The sequence below is a fragment of the Seriola dumerili genome, unplaced genomic scaffold, assembly GCF_002260705.1.
Source record: "Seriola dumerili isolate Sdu_G_001 unplaced genomic scaffold, Sdu_1.0 BDQW01000230.1, whole genome shotgun sequence".
Taxonomy (NCBI): Eukaryota; Metazoa; Chordata; class Actinopteri; order Carangiformes; family Carangidae; genus Seriola; species Seriola dumerili.
In genome coordinates, this window is record NW_019174485.1 from 3921714 (window position 1) to 3943805 (window position 22092).

General features: G+C 39.5%; 1 protein-coding gene across 2 annotated transcripts; it reads right to left on the minus strand.

Annotated features, from left to right (window-relative positions):
• Positions 1 to 170: 170 nt before the first annotated feature.
• On the minus strand, positions 171 to 19300 carry gne (glucosamine (UDP-N-acetyl)-2-epimerase/N-acetylmannosamine kinase). Of its 2 annotated transcripts, none has more exons than XM_022755709.1 (14): positions 19201 to 19300; positions 8569 to 8640; positions 7919 to 8067; positions 7467 to 7713; positions 6984 to 7191; positions 6739 to 6891; positions 6297 to 6509; positions 5955 to 6042; positions 5283 to 5493; positions 4883 to 5012; positions 4579 to 4800; positions 2189 to 2371; positions 1789 to 1905; positions 171 to 1510 (listed from the first exon to the last, which is right to left on the minus strand). In XM_022755709.1, the coding sequence occupies exons 2-14, from the start codon at positions 8620 to 8622 to the stop codon at positions 1275 to 1277; spliced, it is 2211 nt and encodes a 736-aa protein (XP_022611430.1). In that variant the 5' UTR covers positions 8623 to 8640; positions 19201 to 19300; the 3' UTR covers positions 171 to 1274. The 2 variants fall into 2 exon arrangements, with proteins under 2 accessions (XP_022611430.1, XP_022611429.1); XM_022755708.1 differs by lacking the exon at positions 19201 to 19300 and adding an exon at positions 10206 to 10229.
• Between the last annotated feature and the right edge of the window lie 2792 nt (positions 19301 to 22092).

A 22092-nucleotide genomic window follows, 5' to 3' on the forward strand; every position in this document is an offset into this window, starting at 1 on the left:
GAATAATGTTGCAGGCATTGTTACAAAGTAAAATATGGGTAATGGGAAAAACTACTTCTGGAAACAGCAGCTCAGTCAACTTCTTGACTCTACTGGACCCCCAGAAACAGATCCTCCCACCATCAGGTTTGTTTATCTTCTCATTCTTTTACATAAACCATTTTTTCAAATGACTCTTATTGGGGTTTATTTATCAATAAACACACATTTTACACATTTCAAGGATGTAAATTAAAAGATATTTCGTGTTTTTGTAATAGCTGCATGTTGTCTGTGTACAATTAAAACTACAATACTTCAAAAGTTTATAACAGTACATATGAAACAACAGAGATGAAATATATCTCCGAAAGGCATGAAAGAAAGAGAAATTGCTTAAACTGATTCAGTCAAAAGATTCATCCTAAGGCCCCAAATATAGTGTAGCAGCAATAAGGCTAAACAAGTTGCTGCCTTCATATTTCATTAATGAGCCAGTATAGCATTATACTCATTTTATAATAATGATTTAATACCTCTAAAACATCCAAGAGCACCAACTATACTACCCTTGTAAAAGCACTTTTGTAATTTACCAACAACACCTTAAATAATTTAATTAATAACAAAACATGGAAATGTAACATAAGTCACCCTTATCCGAAAAAAGGATGGAAATCCATACTTCATACAAGATTTAAAGAAAAGTGAGAAAACAAGCGTTTAGAGAGAACAGAGATGAAGCTAAGGGAGCATGTCTCAGCAATATTTTTGGTCACATCTGAAACAAGCTTTCTATTTCTTAAAGGACCTTTCCATTAAAAACCACATCATGTAACAAGTAAAGTAGGCCAGTCCTGTCCTGTGTGGGACAATTTACCTTGCAGAAGGCTTTGTAGTTTACTCTAAAGTATATGCTTTGTTCAAAAAAAGCTCCGGGGCTTCATTAAACCTTGCCTACGTGGGTTTGAAAGACAGGTGGGATTTCTGGTCTGTGCAATGGAACCACTTCATACATGGAAGTATCACACAAGTAAAACTGTGTTCAGCAAGGTTATCAACAACCAGGAAATAATAATAATAAAAAAAAAATGTATATATATATATATTTTTCTATTTATTCTTTTTTTTTAATATTTGCCTCATCTCATCTTAAACATTGACATGATGGTTTTAACACATTGTCTTTTAGTCTTAGAAATGTATGCCTTAGATATGCTGATGTATCTATCTGGGCACTTCAGTTTTGCAGTCATGTTGTTGGTAGGGTCCATGGTAAATCAGGGCTATATCCTTTAATATGTCCTTCTGGTTGTATAGTCTAACACCATGCTAGCAGCTCCAAGTAATGCAGGTTCCTCCAAGTCTGATGTGACAACTTTGATGCTCTGGGCAGAAAAGAGCGCTCTCTCTTTGATGATGTGCTGCACTGGCATTTGGTAGTAAGAGGCCAAGACTCCAGACAGAATCACCAGCGAGGGGTTCACTATGTGGAGGATGTTGATGATGCCCACACCGAGAGCTGTGGAAGCTGCAGAGGGAGAGATGAGGACAGATTTAAAAAATTAAAAAAAAAAAAAAAAAAAAGAAAACAAAAAAAATGTTTTTTTCTGTTGTTATTTTTCCACTACACTGCATTGGACCAAGCTAATAGAGTGACTCATTGTCAAACCTACCTCCATGCTATGTTCACAGTGTTCCCACACAGAAGAAGTAAGGTGTGTCCGAACCCACTATTGTTCTCTAACAGTTAAGTAAAACCCAACCCTTTAAACAGAATTGTGTGTGCGTGCGTGCGTGCCCTCTGACCCTTGTTCAGAATGGCATCAGCTTTGGAGTTCCCCAGTCTGGCTGCGTTGATGAGGTGGGCAGCTGTGATTGGCTCTGAAAGCTTCATATCCATCCCCTCCACCTTCAGCAGGTCCTCTGAGAGACACACCAATATGACATAAGTCAGATGTTACAGCTTACATGGAAAAGCCTGTGTCACCTGTGTGTTATGTTCACATTGTTAAGTAAACTATTCCTTTATGCACATACAATGCAAGAGGAAGATAGAGGAAGGAAAATAAAACAAAAAGTTGTTTTCAGAGTGTACACACACCATTGTGTAGAAGACACACCTTTCTCAGTTCTCTGACTGGTTTGGGAGTAACTGAGTCTTGGCACTTTCCATGATGATTCATATATACTAAAAACAAGCACTTACCGTCATGCAGCCTTTTGGCCTCTCTCTGCAGGGCCATGCCGGACGCATAGGCCTCTATGCATCCGCGGCTGCCACATGAACACTCTGGGCCCTCTAATGAAACCATGATGTGACCCAGCTCTGCAGCGCAGAAGGTACTGCCATGGACCAGCTCACTGTGATGGATAATCCCTCCTCCAATACCTACAGACAGAGTCACAATAGTTATTAGTAGAAGACCAGTGTTTCCTCTACATAGCCGCCACGCCTTCAAATTTCTTCTTTTTTTTTTTTTTATTGTCGCAAATGCACCACCGCCACATCTCTCCGCCTTCACAGCACAGCCTGTGTGATGATGAGCGCAACAGCGGGGGGAGGAGAGGGGAGGGAGGGAGTGGGGTGGTTCGGGGATCCTATTGGAGTTAATTACACGTGAGAGCCTTGAAAGTGACATCACGTCAGGCACCAGGTCAGAGTCATAGGCACATGAGTACGGAGCACCACAAACAGAGTGTGAGGTCTCAGGCCTTACTGGCACAAGGTGAATTAATAGGAAGTCATTTAAATTGATGGATCAGATCATCTTAAGTACGACCTGCTTTGTCTTGCAATAACATATTTGTACCTGCTAAGTAAATTATTATCATGCTACTACTGTGTATTGTTTATATTTGCATATCATCACTGCAAGTCAGCTTGCCTCAATCTCAAAACTATATTTAATATAATTTACTTTTAGATTGGAAAAACGACCAACTACCGGTCTCATATAATAATAGATGAGATGTTGGAGATCTTAGCTGCAGTGGTGCAGGAGCCAATCCTCAAAGACATCCAGTCCTCTGTGGCTATCGGGCTGGAAGTGGATGAGAGCACAGATGTCTTCGTGAAGAGGCAGCTAGATCTGCATGTCAGGTATTATTGAGAGGTCAATAATTAATGACTGAATCAGTAATACAGTTATGTTGAAGATGTCTTTTTAAAAATGTTTTTCAGATATATGAACGCAGAAGGCCAACTCTAGCTTATCTCCCTGTGCAAATAAAGGTTTCAATTAATCAAACTCGGCACTCATTTTCTTTTTTGTACCATATATTAGGTAATGGGGCCATATCTGGATGGTCTCCTGGACAGCCTGGACAGGAGATTTCATAACCTGGGGATAATTGAAGCTTTCCATGTGCTGGGACCCCAGGCACTAAAAGAAGACAATACTGTCATCACTGAAGACCTCAAGACCCTGGCCAACAAGTTCCTGCAGCAGCAGCCTGAAACCACTCTGCTGCAGGAATGGTCATCTTACAAGCAGCATTTACTCACAGGAGCTTTTAAGGTAAAATGTTAGGTCCAAATTAATGGGGGAGTTCAGCAGAAAGATGATGGAGGAACTTATTTAATGAGATGTTGTCCCACTGTGTTAAATGTATTTCAGGATATGGACCAAGTAACCATCGTCATCACAAAATGACAAGTGGGCACAGCTGTATCCCTCCATGAGCCAGCTGGCAGCCATTGCCCTGACGGTGCCCATCTCAAGTGTAAACTGTGAGAGGGATTTTTCAACAATGAACAGAGTAAGACATTTAACACTATATCATCAGACACAAACTAGAAACAATTTTAAATTGATTAGGGTGTAGGAAATTGAGAGAAACAATCTCATTATTGTTTCTATTTGTAGGTGAAGAGTGACTTGAGAAACAGGCTGCAGGGGGATCACCTTGCAGCATGTATGCTGCTAAGCATCAATGGGCCACCTCTTGGAGAATTTCCCTACAACAGAGCCTTAGAGCTCTTCTTTAAAAAGCCAAGGAAAATTAAGTGCTCTGAGCCTGGGTGCAAACTTTGCCACTGACTCAACAGCCCCATCTAGCTGATCTTCATATGTTTATTTATTTAGAGGAAACACTGGAAGACGCATAACTAATTCACCAGAGTGATGTTCCTTTCTTGAAGTCTGACCTGTCAATTCTAATTTTGACCAATCTTATTTTCTTTCTACAAAAACATGTTGGAAGTTTTCTTTAATGGAAAATTCAATTGTATATTCATAATAAAACATTGACTATTAACTATTTAATAACTCTGTGAAGGGCGCTTGCTCTCTCTCACTCTGAACAAGGGTAAACAAAAACCATGGGACTGCTCTCTGGTTACAACTCTTCACTTTTCAGCATGCTCATCAACTTTGACCGACACAGAATATGGTATCTGAGACTGATTTTCTAGTCACTGATTATAGCCAATCAAACAGAAAACCGGCAATTGCCGATCGCCAGCAGCATCGATCTGTGCATCCGGCCGTTAGTATACAATACACCATTTCTAAAAATCTAATTATCTTGACAAAAAACAATGAGTTTTAAAAACCATAACTGGATTATGACATTTTTCAAATCCTGCCTCCTCACCTGTTCCTGTAATGACCGTCACAAAGTTTTCCACTCCTTTGCCATGACCGAACTTCTTCTCAGCCAACGCAGCGCAGTTGCCGTCGTTGTCGACCCAGACGGGTAGGTGCAGGGCGTCGGAGATGGGTGTTCTCAGGTCCACTGAGGACCATTCCTGGATCAGCTTTGTCGAGTGTAGGACCACACCTTCTTGTGGGTTTACACGCCCGCCCGTGGACACTCCTGAGATGATAGTTTTATAATGTGTTTTCCAGCATCATAACGGTTGGAACGGTAAGGAATGAGAATGTGTCCGTTTACATACCGACACCAAGTATTCTGCAGTTGAAGGAGACAGCGTCCCGCATGGCATCGGTACACATCTTTAATATGAGCTGCATCCTGGCCTCGAAGGTCTTCGGATTGGGCTGAGTGTACTTCTTTACTATCTTACCCTGGACAGAGCGGGAGCAAATGTGATGTACCAATAAACAAATTAAAAGGACAAAGTAAAAGTAATGTATCTCCAAAGTTATTACAAGGCTTAAAAGGTCTATAAAGGATGGTTAATTAATGATTAATGGAAAATTGAAAACGACTGACTAATCACACACTGACACCAATATCTTTATGAGTAGTAGCACCTATCGTCATGATAAATACTTACTGCAGCTAAATCCAAAGTAATACACTGATGTGTCTAGGTAGAGGTCTGCTCAGCCTACCTTCATGCAGACGATAGCCACTCTGAGGTTGGTTCCTCCCAGGTCGATGGACATAGCGCTCTGTGTCTCCAGGATGTGATCAATGTCCTGAGAGATGGAGTCTTTCACCGTGGGGAAACAGAAGGTCTTCTGGAGGGGCTCATCCAGGTCAATGGTACGCAGAAACTTGAGAATACGAGGCACTGCGTTGCCATCACCATAAATCTTAGAGCTGATGGGAAACAGAAGTACACATTTGTTGATACTCATCTACTTTTTGGAAAAAATTATATTGCTTCAGAATAATGACGGTTTATATGATCTAAACCATCATTTACACAGACAGAGTTAAAAAATTCATCCAGATAGAAATCAGAAAGCAGAGCAAAATAGGTGGTCAGTGGTCTGCAGCCTGTGCTTCCCCAGCTAGGTTAACTTGTTGAACAGCACCTCAATTTGATTTTGAGGTGAAAATCAAATTGAGGTGCTGGAGAAAAATATTAACCAAGTGAGTAACACCAAGTTTACATTTTGCTTGCTGTAACTTTGCCCAAATAATATCCAGTGCAAGAAGAATAAATACTTTTAGAAGAAGAAAGAAACAAGGAAAAGTGGATCTAAAAGAGAAAAATTGGAGGACAAAGGGCTCAGACAAAAACCCAGTGAGATAGACAAGCAGGACATTAGTCATACCAGGGGTATCTCTTTCCAAACTGCAACTCCAGAGCGTGGTAGATCTTATTGTGAGTATCAGCATCTCTGACATGTAGAACATTTTCGCCTGGCAGAGAGTGAAATATCATAAACACAGTTGTTATGATAAACAACCCAGTGCAGAATTTATTTAACAGAATAATGTTTGCTTTGGGTTGTTAATATGATGAAATTGATCTCGACACCATAGCATTATTTCCAGCTGCCACAATCCTCTAATATTCATAACTAAACAGTATCTTGTGTCAGATGGTGAAATGAGGTCTGCAACAACGCCAGGTTAAGCAGGTTAACAGTAATCTTGGTTTTTGTCTTCCTCACCTGTCTCTCTGCCAGTTTGTCTTGTTCCCAGGTTAATGACGGGCGTGCCGAAGGCCCCTGCCTCTCGCACTCCACAGCTGCTGTTTCCGATCATGCAGCCGGCGTGGCAGACCAGCTGGATGAACTGCTCAAAGGGAATGTGCTTCACTGCTCGGAAATTGGGGTGCTGCTCGATGCCCTTTTTCCGCATCACGCGCACCATCTCCTTACTACCTGTTTACGTGGGAAGGGGTGGGTCAAGAGACATACAGAGGTTTGGTGGAATGGGAAATTGGTCTCAGACTTTTGATTTTTTGGATCCCCCTGTAGAAACATTTACTTATTCAACTACTAATCCCAATGATCCTAGTTCTACTTTGACAAAACACTCACATATAGAAAAAAACAAAGCCTCTAAAAACAAGTGGGAAAAGTCCCTAAATGGACCAGTAGGTGAACTAACCGGCATCAATGTTAGGGAAGAGAATGAGGGTCGTCTTGTTAAAGGAGAGTAGGGCATCCAGCATCAGCCCATAGATCTTAATGGAGTGCTGGATGTCTGTGGTGACAGGGTGCTGCAAAGCCACAATATAGTCTTGCTCCTGCACCTTGTCACCTGCAACATGAACAAATACACCACACATCACATACAAACATACACTAGCGTCTCACACTATATTTCTGTCCAATGACTGTATCCCTGCATACCCAGCCAGGCCTTAATAATATCCTTATAGTCTTCTCTGTGGTGAGTTGACAGCAGCTTATCATATGAAGGGCAACCAGCCAGCAAGATGCGGGAATGGTCCTCGCACATGGCGATGAGGTACTGCTCTGCCCTGCGTGTACAGCAGGCGTGGTAATGGGCCAGTTTACTGATGGCGTGGCGAATCGAGTCATCAATTGTACCACTCACCTGGGAAAAGCAGTTATTTGACATGTGGTCACGATTAAGTGCATTAAGAAATAAGAATATATTATGATCTACAGTGAGTGCTTCCATTATTGCTTTCTGTTTGGCTTTAAAAATGTAAAGGTAAGAAAAGGTAAAACAGCATATACTGATAGGAGTATAACAGTCTATATGCATTGTGAGTTTAGTGTGAGATAAAATAAAATGTGTGTCTACCTTCTCACAGCAGAACTTTCCTGTCATACAGCAGACACTGTTCATCAGACAAGCCTCCTCACCTCTCCCCCCTCCAAGTGAAGTATTCTTATGTTCATCAGCGCTGCAGCCGTAGCCAGGGCGAGTGCGTCAAAGCGGTCACCATGGACGACCAGGATGTCAGGGTGCAGCCTCTGCAGGACATCAGGGAGTTTCACCAGGGCCAGCCCAACGCTCTCCACCATGGCCGCCTCATCCTCTCCTCTCACAATAGTGTGCAGCTTGGAGCCGATGTCAAAGTCATCCTGCTCGATCATCCGAAAAGTGTTCCTGTGGGGTGGGTTGTAGGAAAACAACAAATTAAAGAAAAAATCTGAATAAATGAGGAGAGTTTCATGATGAATCCAGATTTCAACCCAACTGAACAACTGTTGGACTGTTGTGTTGGCAGGTGCACTATAATTAATACACAACTTCACTGTTTTAGGACATCTGCAACAAGTTTTTTTTTTTTGAAGGATGCTGTTGCTCTTACCCGTAGTCATCAATAAGATGTGACCCAAGCACCACGACTTCCAGTTCAAACTCGTCAGGATGGGATTTGATCCCAAACATGATGGGGGCCAGCTTGGAGTAGTCCGCTCTGTTGCATGTCGCCACACACACTCTCAACCTCCTCTTACACTACAGCAAAATGAAGTGAAACACACAAACACACACACAAAGACCATTTGTTGATTTGATTGTTATTATATACAACACATAGAAACACGCCCCGGTCTCCACCAGATGCCTGATACAAATGACTAAAAGTAATTATTCCAATATTCAGGTATGCAGGAATATTTACATCCCCACACCTTCCTGTATTTTAATTACAGAAAAAGGCCTAATATATGTATTTCTGCTTCTTTAGAACTAGAAAAATTTCTTCTTTTTAAAAGAAAAAGTTATTCATTTTGGGCATCTTTGCCTTTATTCTGATATTAAAGTTAGAGAAAGACAGGAAGGTCAAGGAGAGGATGACATGCAGCAAAAGGCCACAGGTCGGAGTCAAATCGATTGCCTTAGGACTAAGCCTATGTGGTACGTGCTCTATCAGGTGAGCCACCAAGGTGCCCCAACTAGAGAATTCTCAATAAACTCTCATTTCAATTTCATATGGAAAAAAAAACAGAGACATACCTGATTCAGCTCTGACACCTTTTCTCTCTCCATCCTTTCTCTGCCCCTTTGCATTCTTAGATAGTAAAGCTCCTAGAACATAAAAAGAGGAGACACTGAGATCCAGTAAAGAGACTGTAAAACATGATGTTATCCATTACTTCCAATCAAAACCCACCAGCAGGTCATACTCACTTGGGCCTTCCAAATATTCAGATGCTGAAGCATGAAAACACAACAAAACTACGCTAAAAATGTTTTGTATTTCACATAAAGAACACATGCTGTCACATTTTTCCAGACCTTAGAAACATGCTGTAGGACAGTGCTTTGCATGGCAAGGCAGAAGTCACACTGGTACACTCTGGTCACATGACAGAAGAAAACTGGTTGGGAATGAGGATTCTTTACTATTCTAAAACGTTACTATTAATTTACTGGTTTAATCACCAGTCACGGTACAAATTCATGAAATAATGCTGTAAATGTGCCAGAGTCAGTCAAAAGGCTGTTTTTCATTTGTAGCCCTTGGACAAAGGTTAAAAAAAAAATCAGCCCAAAAACGATGCAGTGGTGGTAAAAAAAAGGCAGTGGTAAGCGTGTCACTGTCAGCTCTGTCAGATCAATCAAACAAACTTATTTTTGCCAGTTACCAGCTAAAAAAATCAAAGTGGGCAATATGGGTGCTTCATCAATAAAAACAGGTTATTACTGAATATATGATATGATAAAAAAAATTAATCAAGTCAACACATATTGTGGTCTGTGAACATTTTGGTGTGTGGAGAGTTAGCATGTCCTCTCCTCTCTTCCGTCTCCCAGCCGTTTGATTTTTGTTGTCTGTAACCTCATTGACCTGACAGAGACCTGTGAATGGGTGCTCAAAAGTGACAGGTCTCCAGTGATAAAGTGAAAAAACAGAAAAACCTGCTCCCTGTTTTTCTTGTCTGGTATGGTATGACTAACACAAGAAATGATGACAGACTGCTGCAAACATAGATGAATATCCTACAGAAGCTAGATGTTTACAACCTGTTTGCGTCACTCCATTCAATTTCAACTATGTACCATGTGTATATATGTAGATGTACATACAGTAAATAGCGTAACCATGTACTTCCATTATCCTTCCCCTGAAATGTGGGCGGGCTAGAGTCTCCTGAGGGTTCAAATGGAGTCACTGAGTTGTAAAACAAAAATCTGATGCACATGCCCAATTGAGCATTCAAAGTCTACTTTTTAAATACTGTAAAAAGACAACAATTTGTTGATATCATTTCTAGAAAACATACAGTGTTGCTGTATGTAGTATGTAGCCTATATACTCAAGCCAATGTGATAAACACACAGGGACTACAAATTCTTGAGCAGATTGAGAGCATGGAATAAAAAAAAAAAGTCCTGAGGTTAGATTTAGCTAGACTGAGCTGTGTTTCACTCCTTTGCATTTCTGGGAATACGACTGAAGGGGTCACTGACATCGGAATGAACAAACAAGGATTAAAAAAACAGGGTTCCCGCTGTGGCACAAATGTTAAATTCCATCATGTTCTCCATGGCGTGATCCATTGTTTACCACAGTCCATGCTGCTTGTAATTTTGTCATGAGAGCTTTGCCAAATACTGTCTTAAATGAATGGTAAATGTAGAATCATTACCCACTGTGGATGGAGTCTTTGTACTGCCATAATGGTATCACCCCTGCAGAGGAGCCAAAACAACAATCAAGTGAATGGATCTTACTTAGACAGAGAGAAATGCCAAATAGAGTTATGCCAAAAAAGAGTTATTAAGTTTATCAACTTGGAAAATATCAAGTCCTTTATCAAAGGCCTCATCCAAGCATATTTTAAAGGCCTGTGCTGTCATGTGAGTTCAGCTGCACAAAGAATGCTGCCATAGGGTTACAATTTTTTGCATTACAATGCTACAGTTTCATTTCAGCCATGATGTAGTTTATCTGCATCAGCTTTGAAAAAAAGGCAAAAGCAACACACAAAAATGGCAATATTCACCACTTTCAATCTGGATTGTCATCCCTGTTTTTTTTATTCAGTGTAAGCTGGAGAAATCCACTTTTCTATTCTTAAGTGGTTCCGCTTGGGTTTGGTCAGCGTTCAGACATGCATCTTGTTGCGTAACCGTAACTGGCAATTTAACATGTTGGTCTCTTGTCACGCAATTTAATTTATATTTGCACCGCTGACATAGCAGATTGTGTGTCAACAGGTTGCAAAATTGAACCTAGTAATATTGTCCTTTGAGCGTACTACAGACAGCAATCAAAACCATTCAATACTTGAACAATCCATGGGCTGTGTCTCATAATAAGACAAACATGATACTGAGTTATGTCCAAATTACAAGTGATCATTTAAGATGATTAAGTGAGACTTCTTCGGATACTTAAAATCTTACACAATCTTACATAATAACTTAGCTGTTAGAGTACCAAGAACAGCCTCTGACATGACACTACAGTGAGTTACTATATGATTGGTTAAGCAATAGCCAGACTCATTAATAAGGCAAGGACCTTGCTCTGCCAAACCAAAAGTGTATTATTTTTTTGGGTAAATTAGATCTAAATCTAAATTTAAGATTTGTCAGACAACTAAATCTCAGCATTCTTTTAATGGGTCTCTATATCACTGGCGGAAGTGTTAGGTGCTACACTTGTCTGCTTATGTGGTGATTTTTGGCACATGCTATTTGCACCCAGGGTGAATAGCCAATGTGGCTATTTACATGCAGGTATATATAGTATGGTAGAGATAAGCACCCACATCTGTAGCCAGCAATGCTATTTGCACCCAGGTGTCTGTAGACAACAATGGTATTTGCACCTGGGTGTAAATAGGCATTTTGGCTATTTACACATGGGCTTTAGGTTCAACTGGATCACTTTAATGAGTCACATGAGAAGTTCTGGCAGAAAAGCTTTTTAAAACATTTAGCGTTAACGTCTATTTTAATCCAAACCATGATCTTTTCCTAAACCTAACCAAATAACTTTGGTGCCTAAGGCTAACCAAACTGCAACTGAAAACTGAACATAAAAAACAAGATGAATAAGTAAACTAAGTCTAGAAATTAGTAAGTATCAGCTTTTGATTTCGCACTGGAGTTGAACACCAGCTTGACCGATTTATTCACCACAACTTACTCTCTACATCGACTTTGTCACCAGGATTTGTCCTGGGATTCCCAAAGGCCATTCAGACTGTGGCTGTTCTTGTTTTAACAGCATTACCGAGGACAACCCAAAGCTGAGCAATCAGCAAAGCCTCATAACCAACAGATGATGCTGGTGAGCTTTTCAACCATTATATCTAGGTTTCAAACTGATCCACCCCAAACACCCCAACACTTAAGCCGGGTGGGCTACCAGGCTTCTTGGACACTGGCAGAAACCCTGATAAAAGCTGACTGCTATTCCCCAATAATTTTAAATGCTCATGTTGGTAAATTTACAATCAGATGTGGGCAGTAATTGTCTTACATGCATTCTGGATATGTATTGCATTCGTATTTTTTGTAATTTGTATGAAAGTACTTCAGGGAACAGTAATTGTGTATTTTTAAAATACTCAAAATATATTCACCGTGATTAATCCAAGAAAAGAGTATCCCCTCTCTATTCCAAAGAATATGGCAGAGCTTAAGCAGTTCTGCCAGGAAGAATGGGCAAAAATTCCTCCTCAACGATATGCAGTTCTGATCCAGAGCTACAGGAAGCGCCTGGTTGAGGTTATTGCTGCTAAGGGGGGGTCAACCAGTTATTAATTCTAAGGGTTCACTTACTTTTTACACTGCCATTTTGAAAGTTGAATGAGTGTGTTCAATAAAGACATGAAAGATCAGATTTTTTCTTGTTATTTTAGACACATTATATTTGCAATACCCTTGACTTAGATGAAGATCAGATCAGATTTTATGACAAATTTATTCAGAAAACCATAACATTCCAAAAGGTTCACATACTTTTTCTTGCCACTGTATTTCTCATTAACTAACCAGTTGCATACAAAAAATATTAATGTCACCGTAAATCAACATCATTTCTTAAGCCCAATTTAATCAATACTTAAGTCGGACAAAATTTACATTTTACAGTGTATTTTCTGTCATCTTAATAGATACAAATTTGATGTATTAATGCAGATGCCAAACTAGAGGTATTGGTGAAATTCGTGTTCAATATTCCATTCTATGAAATGAACACTTCATATCTACATACAGAGCAGGTCTTCTTCCACAGCACCCGCCATGTTTCTACAGTAGCCCAGAACAGCCAAACCAAACAATGGCTCCAGAGAGGCTCCGCATAGGCTCTCCAACATGCTTCGAAAGGGAGTGTAAGGTGAGGGGTAATCAGTTGGTTGTAATCTATGATCTCACCACCTGAAAGGGGTAGGCAATCTGGCCAAAAGATCATACGACAATCTTTTTGGATAGAATCACAATCCACTATCTGAATCACAATCTGCATTCTGTTTCCGCTCTGATTTTATTGTGAGTCTTGACAGCAAGTATCTTTCCATCGCTGATAAAGGTTTTCCGTGTTCTCAGGTGGAGAGCTGGTACATGAGGTGCTACACCGAGCTCACCAAGGCCCCAGACCAGAACAAGAACTGCCGTCACCAACTGAAATTATCAGGCTAGGCTTTTGCAATAAAATATATAAATATAGGACCTTTATTTAGATGATTATTTAGACAATTTATCTGAAAAGTAGATCATATGCCAAAATAAGATCACAATATAAGATTGTCAGATTGCACAACCCTACCGCTAGATGCCACTAAAGCCTGTACACTACTTAAGAACTGACTTACATCTCTGCCATTCACACACCTTTGAGGAGATGTAGTTAGTTTTTTTTGGTTATACAAATTGTCTTCTTTTCATTCACTATGAGTGCCCCTGAAGTGCTGCTGTTTAGTTTTAGTTCAGTTAAATCATTATATTCGTCTTGAATGTTAATGTTGTTAATCATCTTCCTCATCATCACCTTAAGTTTGCTGATTATCCCAATTATAATCAGACATACGAAATCACAAACGAGGTTCAGGAGGGTTAGGACACCATTTGGACAGCATCTTATTAAACATGACAAAACAACAAAGTTCAAATGCATTCTACTATGAACACAGGGTACCAGATGTTTAAAAATGTAACATCACCACATGAATGTTAACTTATCTGAGTCTATCATATCTGTGTCACGTAGTCAAAGCAACACTCATTCTTTGCTGTTGTTCCTTTCTCCAATGTTCATGTGTCAGGTCACACACAAAAAAACACCTTTTGGACTGAATCCTGTGATTTACCCCAAATCTCATTCAGCACACCGTGACACCTACTCAAGCATGACAACACAGCATCAGCAGCCAGCGTTATGGTAAGGGGGTAGGTACGCATGCAGAAAGCAAAGGCAGGGATAACATGGCAATGGAGGCAGAGATACCGAACATACAGAATAAAGACAGGGAGGATGGACAGTGAGTAGGAAGAGAATGATAAGAAAATAACTGCAAAAAATAGTGAGGGAAGAGATAAAAAGCCATCTGACTCACATGAGGGTTTGTACACAAAGAACCCGTATGCTTTTCCATCCCACGCCTCTGTGGATAGTCTCTGCTCTTTTTCCAATCCTCCTTTTTTTTTTCTTTTTTTTTTCAAATTTCTCTCTTTAGCCCAGCCGCAACAAAGGGAGGGCATGCATGATCCATCAAGCGGCAAGAGGAAGGAAGAAAAGAAGAGAGGGCGGTAGGGTGACACAGACATACAGCTGGGGGGAGGAGCTGCGCGAGATCGAGGTTGGGCTGTTTAGGCTTAAAGCACACTGTCGCTGAGTAGACCAAAGAAAGAACATGTGACATCCTGCCAGATATGCAGCAGTAGCTGTAGCAGTCTGAGCAGTAGCTATACTATAACATATTTTACATATATATATATATATATATAAATACATATATAATAAACATATAAAATGACAAATGTCACAAACAATATGCTTTATATGAAACTTGCTGAGATTCAGAAAATACTTAGCAGGTATTGCCTCGTCTTCTACCACACCAAAATTCAGTTTCAGAAGAGGTGAGAAACTCAAAGTTACCGGAAACAGCTTCTTTCATATCTGTGTGAAGGAATAAATGTGATGCAAAGCATCTGAAGTTATAAAAGCATAAAATAATTACAAAAAATAATAATAATATAGATTTTTTGCATTTTTCTTGTGAACATCCAGAAACAGTGAAGGTAATTCTTATTAGAATTAGATGCAAATAAAATCAAGAAGACTGTAAGAAATAATAATGCTACATTTTAGGTTGCTCAGAGCAACACAAGAACAACATGGCACACATTGTAAAAATAAATGTCTCCAGATCTGCTGGAATTCACTCTTCACACACATATCCTTTGTAGTATAATATCCCTATCTCCATTCAATGTTTGGGAAGTCCTAAAGTCCCTATCTGCACCATTTTTCCTATGTGACAAAACAGTGCCAAACGCAAACCAAGAAATAAAGACAATAGTGTAGGTAAAGAAATAACATGGGAATAATTAACATAAATTCATGACATTGCTGAGCTGAATTAACACCACTCTCAGGTTCAACATTTTTGCCAGACAGCCCTTCATTGTATATCTTTTTTTTTTAAATTTTTGCCAGAATCCCCTGCGTTGGACAGATTGATTCAAGTGAATGGGAGAGCAGCATTTTCTCACCTAAGGCTAGAGTCAATCACAACATGGCCTAAGCCTTAGCTCAACACTCAGGGTGATTATAGATGTGGCAGATGCACCACATGCGCCAACACACTTTATAAAGGATAATTCCACTATCCACAAATTTCCATCAAAGACTTCAGTAAGCGAAAGTATATTTACATAGCCTTCTAATCTTCTAAGATGGCTCTAAAACCTGTGGCTATGTGCTCTGTTCATTAGGTTAGCTGTAGTTGTGTTATTCTGCATACACTGTATCTCCACATTGGTTACAATAGCAGCTGGGCTCCTGGGTTCTTAATAATGCATTACTTAGCGGGCTCGCATTAATGTCCAGCATTCTTAATAAACTGTGTGCTCCATACAGGGCCAGGATTAATTAAATATGAATAGCTCAGTTTTTTTCATTCAGCATCTTTTGGTTGTGTAAACATGCAATGTATGAAGTGTGGGCTTTTCATAGGGTAGTGAAAAACATCTAGTTCAGTATTTTTATTTAATTTTTCCCTTCTCGATATTCTTTTTCCAACTGCTAATTTTTGTGCTTCATAAAGAAATGGAATTATGATGTTTGTCTAATTAACACACTGATTTATACTTTATTATATTACTGTATCATATTAAACATACATATTGTTCATTCACACATGAATTAAGGTAGTCTCTTGTTTAAGTACTAGGCTTTTCATATCTTTTTAACATCCTGATGAAGCACGTTGATCATGCAAATCTTCTCGACCATATACATTTACAGGCTGAGTGTTAGTTTTGTTAATCATCCCAGTTAGTCTCTATAGCTGCTTTCACACATGAACTTTGACCCTGAACTTTCCAGAAATTACCTGGAGGATGTGTGCGCAAATGTACAAGTCAGCTGAACAGGACACTGAACTGACTGTACCCTGCCTGTTCCCCAGTGCAAAGTCCATGTAATGTCCGAGTGAGCCGATGAGTGAATAGAGCGGGTTAATGTCCAGATAAATAACAGCGAGCCAGTGGTCATGTTGATGACGTTTTTATCATTATTCCTGCATGCTTTACACAGCCGCCACCCCTCGTCGAGTATTTCAAGTAGTTGAGAAAGTGTCTGACATGGATGAGATCGCAAGTTGTGCGCTGCATGTGTGAGAAGGCAATTCTGGACAGTGTACATAGTTCATATCTGAAAACGGCTTCTGTCTATACTTTCACATTCCCACCAGACTCCCATACAGACAAACCTAAACAGAGTCACAGTTGAACTCCGGTCTTTCCTGTAGTAACAGGATGCACTGTAACACCTTGATCAGACATATGTTGGCAGAGGTCCATTAAAAAAAAGCCATAAAAAACAATGCTGCTAACATAATCTGCCACATCTGATTCACAGGAGTGTAATTTACTTTAAACAGAGTTCTCTGTTTATTTAAGAAGTTCAGGGACCTGCAGGCTTCTGCTTTCCTCTATTTGCCAAAAGAGTTCAAGGTAACTTTGCCATATTCTTTTCCAAAATTAATTCATTTCAGAGAAAAAAAATTAAAAGAGGCAAGAGAAAATCCCACAGACATTCACAGTAATGAAAACTACAAAAAAGTACAGCCGTGAAGGCCTTAAAAGTACGAAGACTATTTCCATGACCGAAGGGAAATTCTTTCTGCTGGAACAGTTGTGTTAAACAGTCAGGATCCTTGAGAGTTGCCCTTAGGGTGAGAAGTTTACAGTCACTTTGAAGTAAAGCTGCAAGCCTCTCATCCATTCTAATTGCTATGTGGCTTCCTTGAGAGTGCCATTGTCTGTTTCTATTGTTGTAAATGCATTTATCTGTTGAAATGTAACTGCAGTTCATTTAAATAGTTGAATGGAAATATAGCTAGACTCAATGGGTAAATTCCACTGATGTCTGTGATTAGTTAATTAAATTCAATTAATTACTTAATTAATTAATGAATTAATGACTCAATTTATTAATTCCCTTGGGAAAAAAAACATAATATCTGATGGATTCTAACTAAAGCTGAAACAATTAACTGATTAACTGAATAGTTGATTGACAGAAAATTAATTGTAACTATTTTATGTATATATATACTATTATATATATATATATATATAATATATATGATATAGTATATATATATAATTAATTGTGAGGTCAAATTCCAAGCAAAAAAGGCAAGTATTACCTTGTTACACCTCTTAGATGTGAGAAACTGCTGCTTTTCTTTGTCTTACAGTATATGACAGTTAATTGAATATCTTTGGGTTTTGGAATGCTGCTCTGAAAATGTTGTCTTGGGTTTTCAGAAAACTGTGATTGGAAGATTAATAAAAAATGAAAATAATCTTTAGTTACAGCCTTAATCCTAACTAATGAGGGGCAGTGGAGATGCCCTGGTCTAGTGGATATTGCTGCCAAACATACAGTACTATAACACAGACACACCAACATACACAACATACACATAACATCAAGTGAATGTTTGCACCTGTTATATATATATATATATATATGTATGTCTGTTTTTTACATAAAGGAAGGGCAATGTGTGTACCACATCAACATGCTAGCTGCAAAATGGAACACTGACTGGGTACACAACCCACTCCAATGAGGCAAACAAAGCAATGGGCCATGAACTGTGCACTCAATCTGCTTCTTTGCAGGATAACCGTAAAATTAAAAAGACTCTAAGATTGACTTACTTGTTCACCAATATGTGAGGTCCAAGCACAAAGCTCTCCAAGCAGCCTTGTAAGGAACAGCTACCCAGGATATAATTAGGCTTTACACTGTCTTTCTGGTCTGCTACTCTGATATGGGTTGGCTCCTACCTATGTGTCTTTCAATTTTGCCTTGTTTCTTGTTTTACATCTTTTCTTAATGCCTTTACTTGGCTTGGCTTACCAAATAACTAAGTCGTTGTAGTCCCCAAACCCAAAAGTCTGAAAGAACAGTGTGTAATATCATCGTTAATGTTGGCATAATGTCAACTTTAGAAGGAAGCAAACACTAACTTTATTTCCGTGACTGGGGTCTTTTAGGTACAGCTGCTTATCTAAATATTTGAACGTGAGAAACCGTCTAGGTCTCTCCTTCACACTCGCTGGTTCAATTAAGATGAAGTAACCGATCTATGTTGCATTGTATTGGGTTAACTGAGAACGATGTTGATGTGGCCTGGTTGTACAGGCGCGTTGCAACTGTCTGATTAGCACAACACATCTCCACATTCTGTGGATAGAGTAATGTTTTTTTTGGTAAGGTTTTCGACAAATGGTGACAAACTAACGTTGTAATATAATGTTAAGCAAGACAGTGTGCATTATTTAGCACTTGGGTAGTTAGCTAGCTATAACTAAATGTAATATAACTAATGTATTTTAATATACATGTAAACAAATTCCCTCGTAATTCGGTGGCTACAACACAAAGGCATCTTTTTGTGCGGCCAGAAAAGTTTGTTAGTTAAAAATTCATTTTGCGACCAGTTTGATCCAAATTCCATCCCTGAAATTCAAGTTAAGTGTGAGCAATTTCAGACAAGCACAGCGAGACAGCATCACGCCGACTTAATTTTTCTTATTTTGGCATTTTTAATCGCTGTGTCAAAATGAACGTTATCCACAGTCGAACAAAGCTCCGACTTTAGCTAAAATTACAATGTTATGCTAGGATCTACTATCCTGTTAACAAGCAAGCACACGGATTAATACCTTTGTTAATACCATCATATCATCATTGCTAGAGTTTGGGACACGTTGCCCAGGTCCCCCTCACACACACACTGACTGAAATGTCTCGCAGCGTTGTGAAGTTAGCTAACGTTAGCCGGTGACTGCCAACCAAAACAGTCAAGTTAGCCCAAGTTCTCAGCCACTCTTTGGTGGTCATTATACAAAAACTGTTGCGGATTCCCACGTAATAACTGTTACCTTGAATTATCCAGAGACGCTGTGCTCTATGATGAAACCATCGATGGTTACATCCACCTCTTTCTCCTCTGCTTTGGGTTTACAATCGTTATCAGTCCACTTCTAGGGCATCTGGGGGCTCACACTATAGCGATGAGCACCGTCAAGTATTAGGAGGACCGCCGGATGTACGTGCTTTGGATCTTCATAATAAAACCAAAAATGGAAAATGCTACATTTGCTAGCATAAGCATTAGTAATTTTACAGACTCAGGTTTTACATACAAGACATACTACAAAAAATAAAAAATAAAATAAAAAATGCACAGTTGATAAAACACTGCACAGTATAAAGAAAATTACCCCTGGTAGTTACAGTTATTAACATGCTAGGTTAACAATACAATACAATACAATACAAAATATATAATAGGCTGTAATATATATAACAATAAGGTAAGACTCTACAAGGGGCCATTCTGCAGAACAACTACTGTTGGATATTTTAAGTAAATTTCTTTCAAACTTCTATTTTTTCAGTTATAAGTAACAGTTTGAATGTTAGACTTGTACTTGCCCTAGAGTATATTTCTAATGCCATATATCAACTTGTACTAAAGAATAGGGTAGGCTATGAATATTGCTCTATTACTGCCACCAAGCAAGTGTAAATCAGTCTCTGAGCACATATGTGGATCTAAACGCCAGAGCTCTTGGGCATGTAACCTGAGAACCCAAATTGAGGCCCACTGAGATAGCAAAGCGATTTCAAGTTGTCATCTCTCTAGAACTGTAACTTAAGAACCAAAACGAGCAACTGTACAAATTAATAGCAGAAGTACAGAGTAAATACAATTCTTCCTTGTTCAGATAATTACATATTGGAAGTTTGGTAATGTAGAATCGTCAATCAAGCTCTTATTTTCTTGAACACTAAACGGAAGTGGTATTGCCGTATCTTGGCAAACTTAATGCTCCTTTAGGCCCGCGCTCAGCTACGTCATGAAACCTGGCAACAACGCCGAATATAAGGGAAATCCGCATTCCCATTCAAGTGAATAGCAAATGTGAGCTCAGACTCTTGGACCTCACTGTATATGAGCAAATCACTATATTTACACTTTCATGCTGGACAGATTTGTAAATAAGTATCTAATGTTAAGTACTGTTAATAGATGTTAGCTGTGGCTACAATATTATTTTATGTAAAAGTAAATGCTCTCAATTTTTGAGTGTTATAAATTGAGTTATGTGTTTATTGCAGTGTAACTGGGTATGGTCTGAACATATGAACATGTGATGTAGTGTGTCTGAAAACAATCCTGCCAGAAGGTTATACTGATTTGACCTTGAAGAAAATGTATTATTACTTTCATTCTGAATACGACCTCAGTCTGTCACAGAGGAACAAATAAATTAAGGCTAAAGAGAGTATCACAGCAGCACCAGTGCAGAGCAGTGTAACCACACAGCAGTGGTAGAAGTGGCAGGGTTATGTCTCAGCTGCAGCCCCCAGAATGCCTACTGCTATTTTATAACTGTGCTGCATTGCAGGGCTATTTCCCCCCCACAACCAGGACTGGGGTTGCATAAGAACTGACGGCATCATGGTGGTTTGGAGGAGTCCTGAGAGGGAGCTGGATGGAGAAGGTTTGGGATTTGGGTTGGGATTTGCCTGAAGAAAAAAAGAAAAGTTAGGAAAGAATTAACAGAAAGTTTGTAGAAGGATTGTGGGCTGAAGAAAGAAAGAAAGAAAGAAAGAAAGAAAGAAAGAAAGAAAGAAAGAAAGAAAGAAAGAAAGAAAGAAAGAGGGAAAGGATCAGATAAGAGAGTGTTGACAAATCACTTGTTAGGTGTGTGGAGGATGAACAGAGATGGGGTAAGAGGGGGGAGTGGCCTGGGGGATGAGTCACTGTCAAAGAAAGAGAGAGGGAGAGAGAGAGAGAGAGTGTGAGTGTGTGTGTGTGTGTGTGTGTGTGTGTGTGTGACGCAGTAGGACGTGTACAGACACTGCAATGCACTTACTTTACCTCCCCCTCTGTTCTCTCCTCCTTCCACTCAACCCTGAGATATCACAAAAGACTGCTATTTATGTTTGTGTGTGTGTGTGTGTGTGTGTGTGTGTGTGTGTGTGCGTGTGCGTGTGCGTGTGTGTGCGTGCGTGCGTGCGTGTGTGTGTGTGTGTGCGTGTGCATGTGCATGTGTGCGTGCGTGTGTGCATGTGCATGTGTGTGTTAAGTGAAGGGATACTCTTGGCCTGGGCCACAGCTTTTAACAGTGAGTTTGCACCGCAGGACTGCTGTTGGCTGTCTCTGGCTGTACACTTACAAAAACATCATACACCATAGATTCCCTCGATATAGCAGATGACCTGATTAAATTTTATTATATAATACTGTATAAAATAATTGTTTTTTTAAAATTTATCTTGAAACAAATATAACTCCCTGATTCTTTAATAAAACCAATTTATATTACAGTACTAGCATTCCTGTAGTATCCCTCCTGAGGACAAATGCATTAGGCTACTACCTGATTAATACCCTCACAGGCATAACCATGTATGTGATGGTAGTCATGACAGGTATGTATAATTAGTTTCTTACATTCTGCTGTAGTTCACTGCTGGTTTTTCCAATTTCATGTCCTGATACATATATAGTACATATTCTTAGTGTGAGGGAATATTCTGTATGTCCACAGTGAGTGAATGACTCAGGGTGAAAGGTCAGTATAAGGCCCTAGGTCACAGTGCCACAGCTATTGCATTAAATCTTACAGGAGGAGATGCTCAGGCGCTCCAGACACAGCTGTGGTTTTATGCTGATATTGCTGGTGCCATGATTGATAACAGAAGACCTTGGATGATCAGTAACAAGGCTTGGTGTTCTGGGATCAGCACCTGTGTGTGTG

Excerpts from the sequence above, each read along its gene's own strand:
- gne (XM_022755709.1), bottom strand. The coding sequence starts at position 8,622 with ATGCAAAGGGGCAGAGAAAGGATGGAGAGAGAAAAGGTGTCAGAGCTG. Across the intron at positions 4,801-4,882 it reads CTGCAGAATACTTGGTGTCG|GAGTGTCCACGGGCGGGCGT; the intron begins GTATGTAAACGG and ends CTATCATCTCAG. Across the intron at positions 1,906-2,188 it reads GGCCAAAAGGCTGCATGACG|AGGACCTGCTGAAGGTGGAG; the intron begins GTAAGTGCTTGT and ends TGTGTCTCTCAG.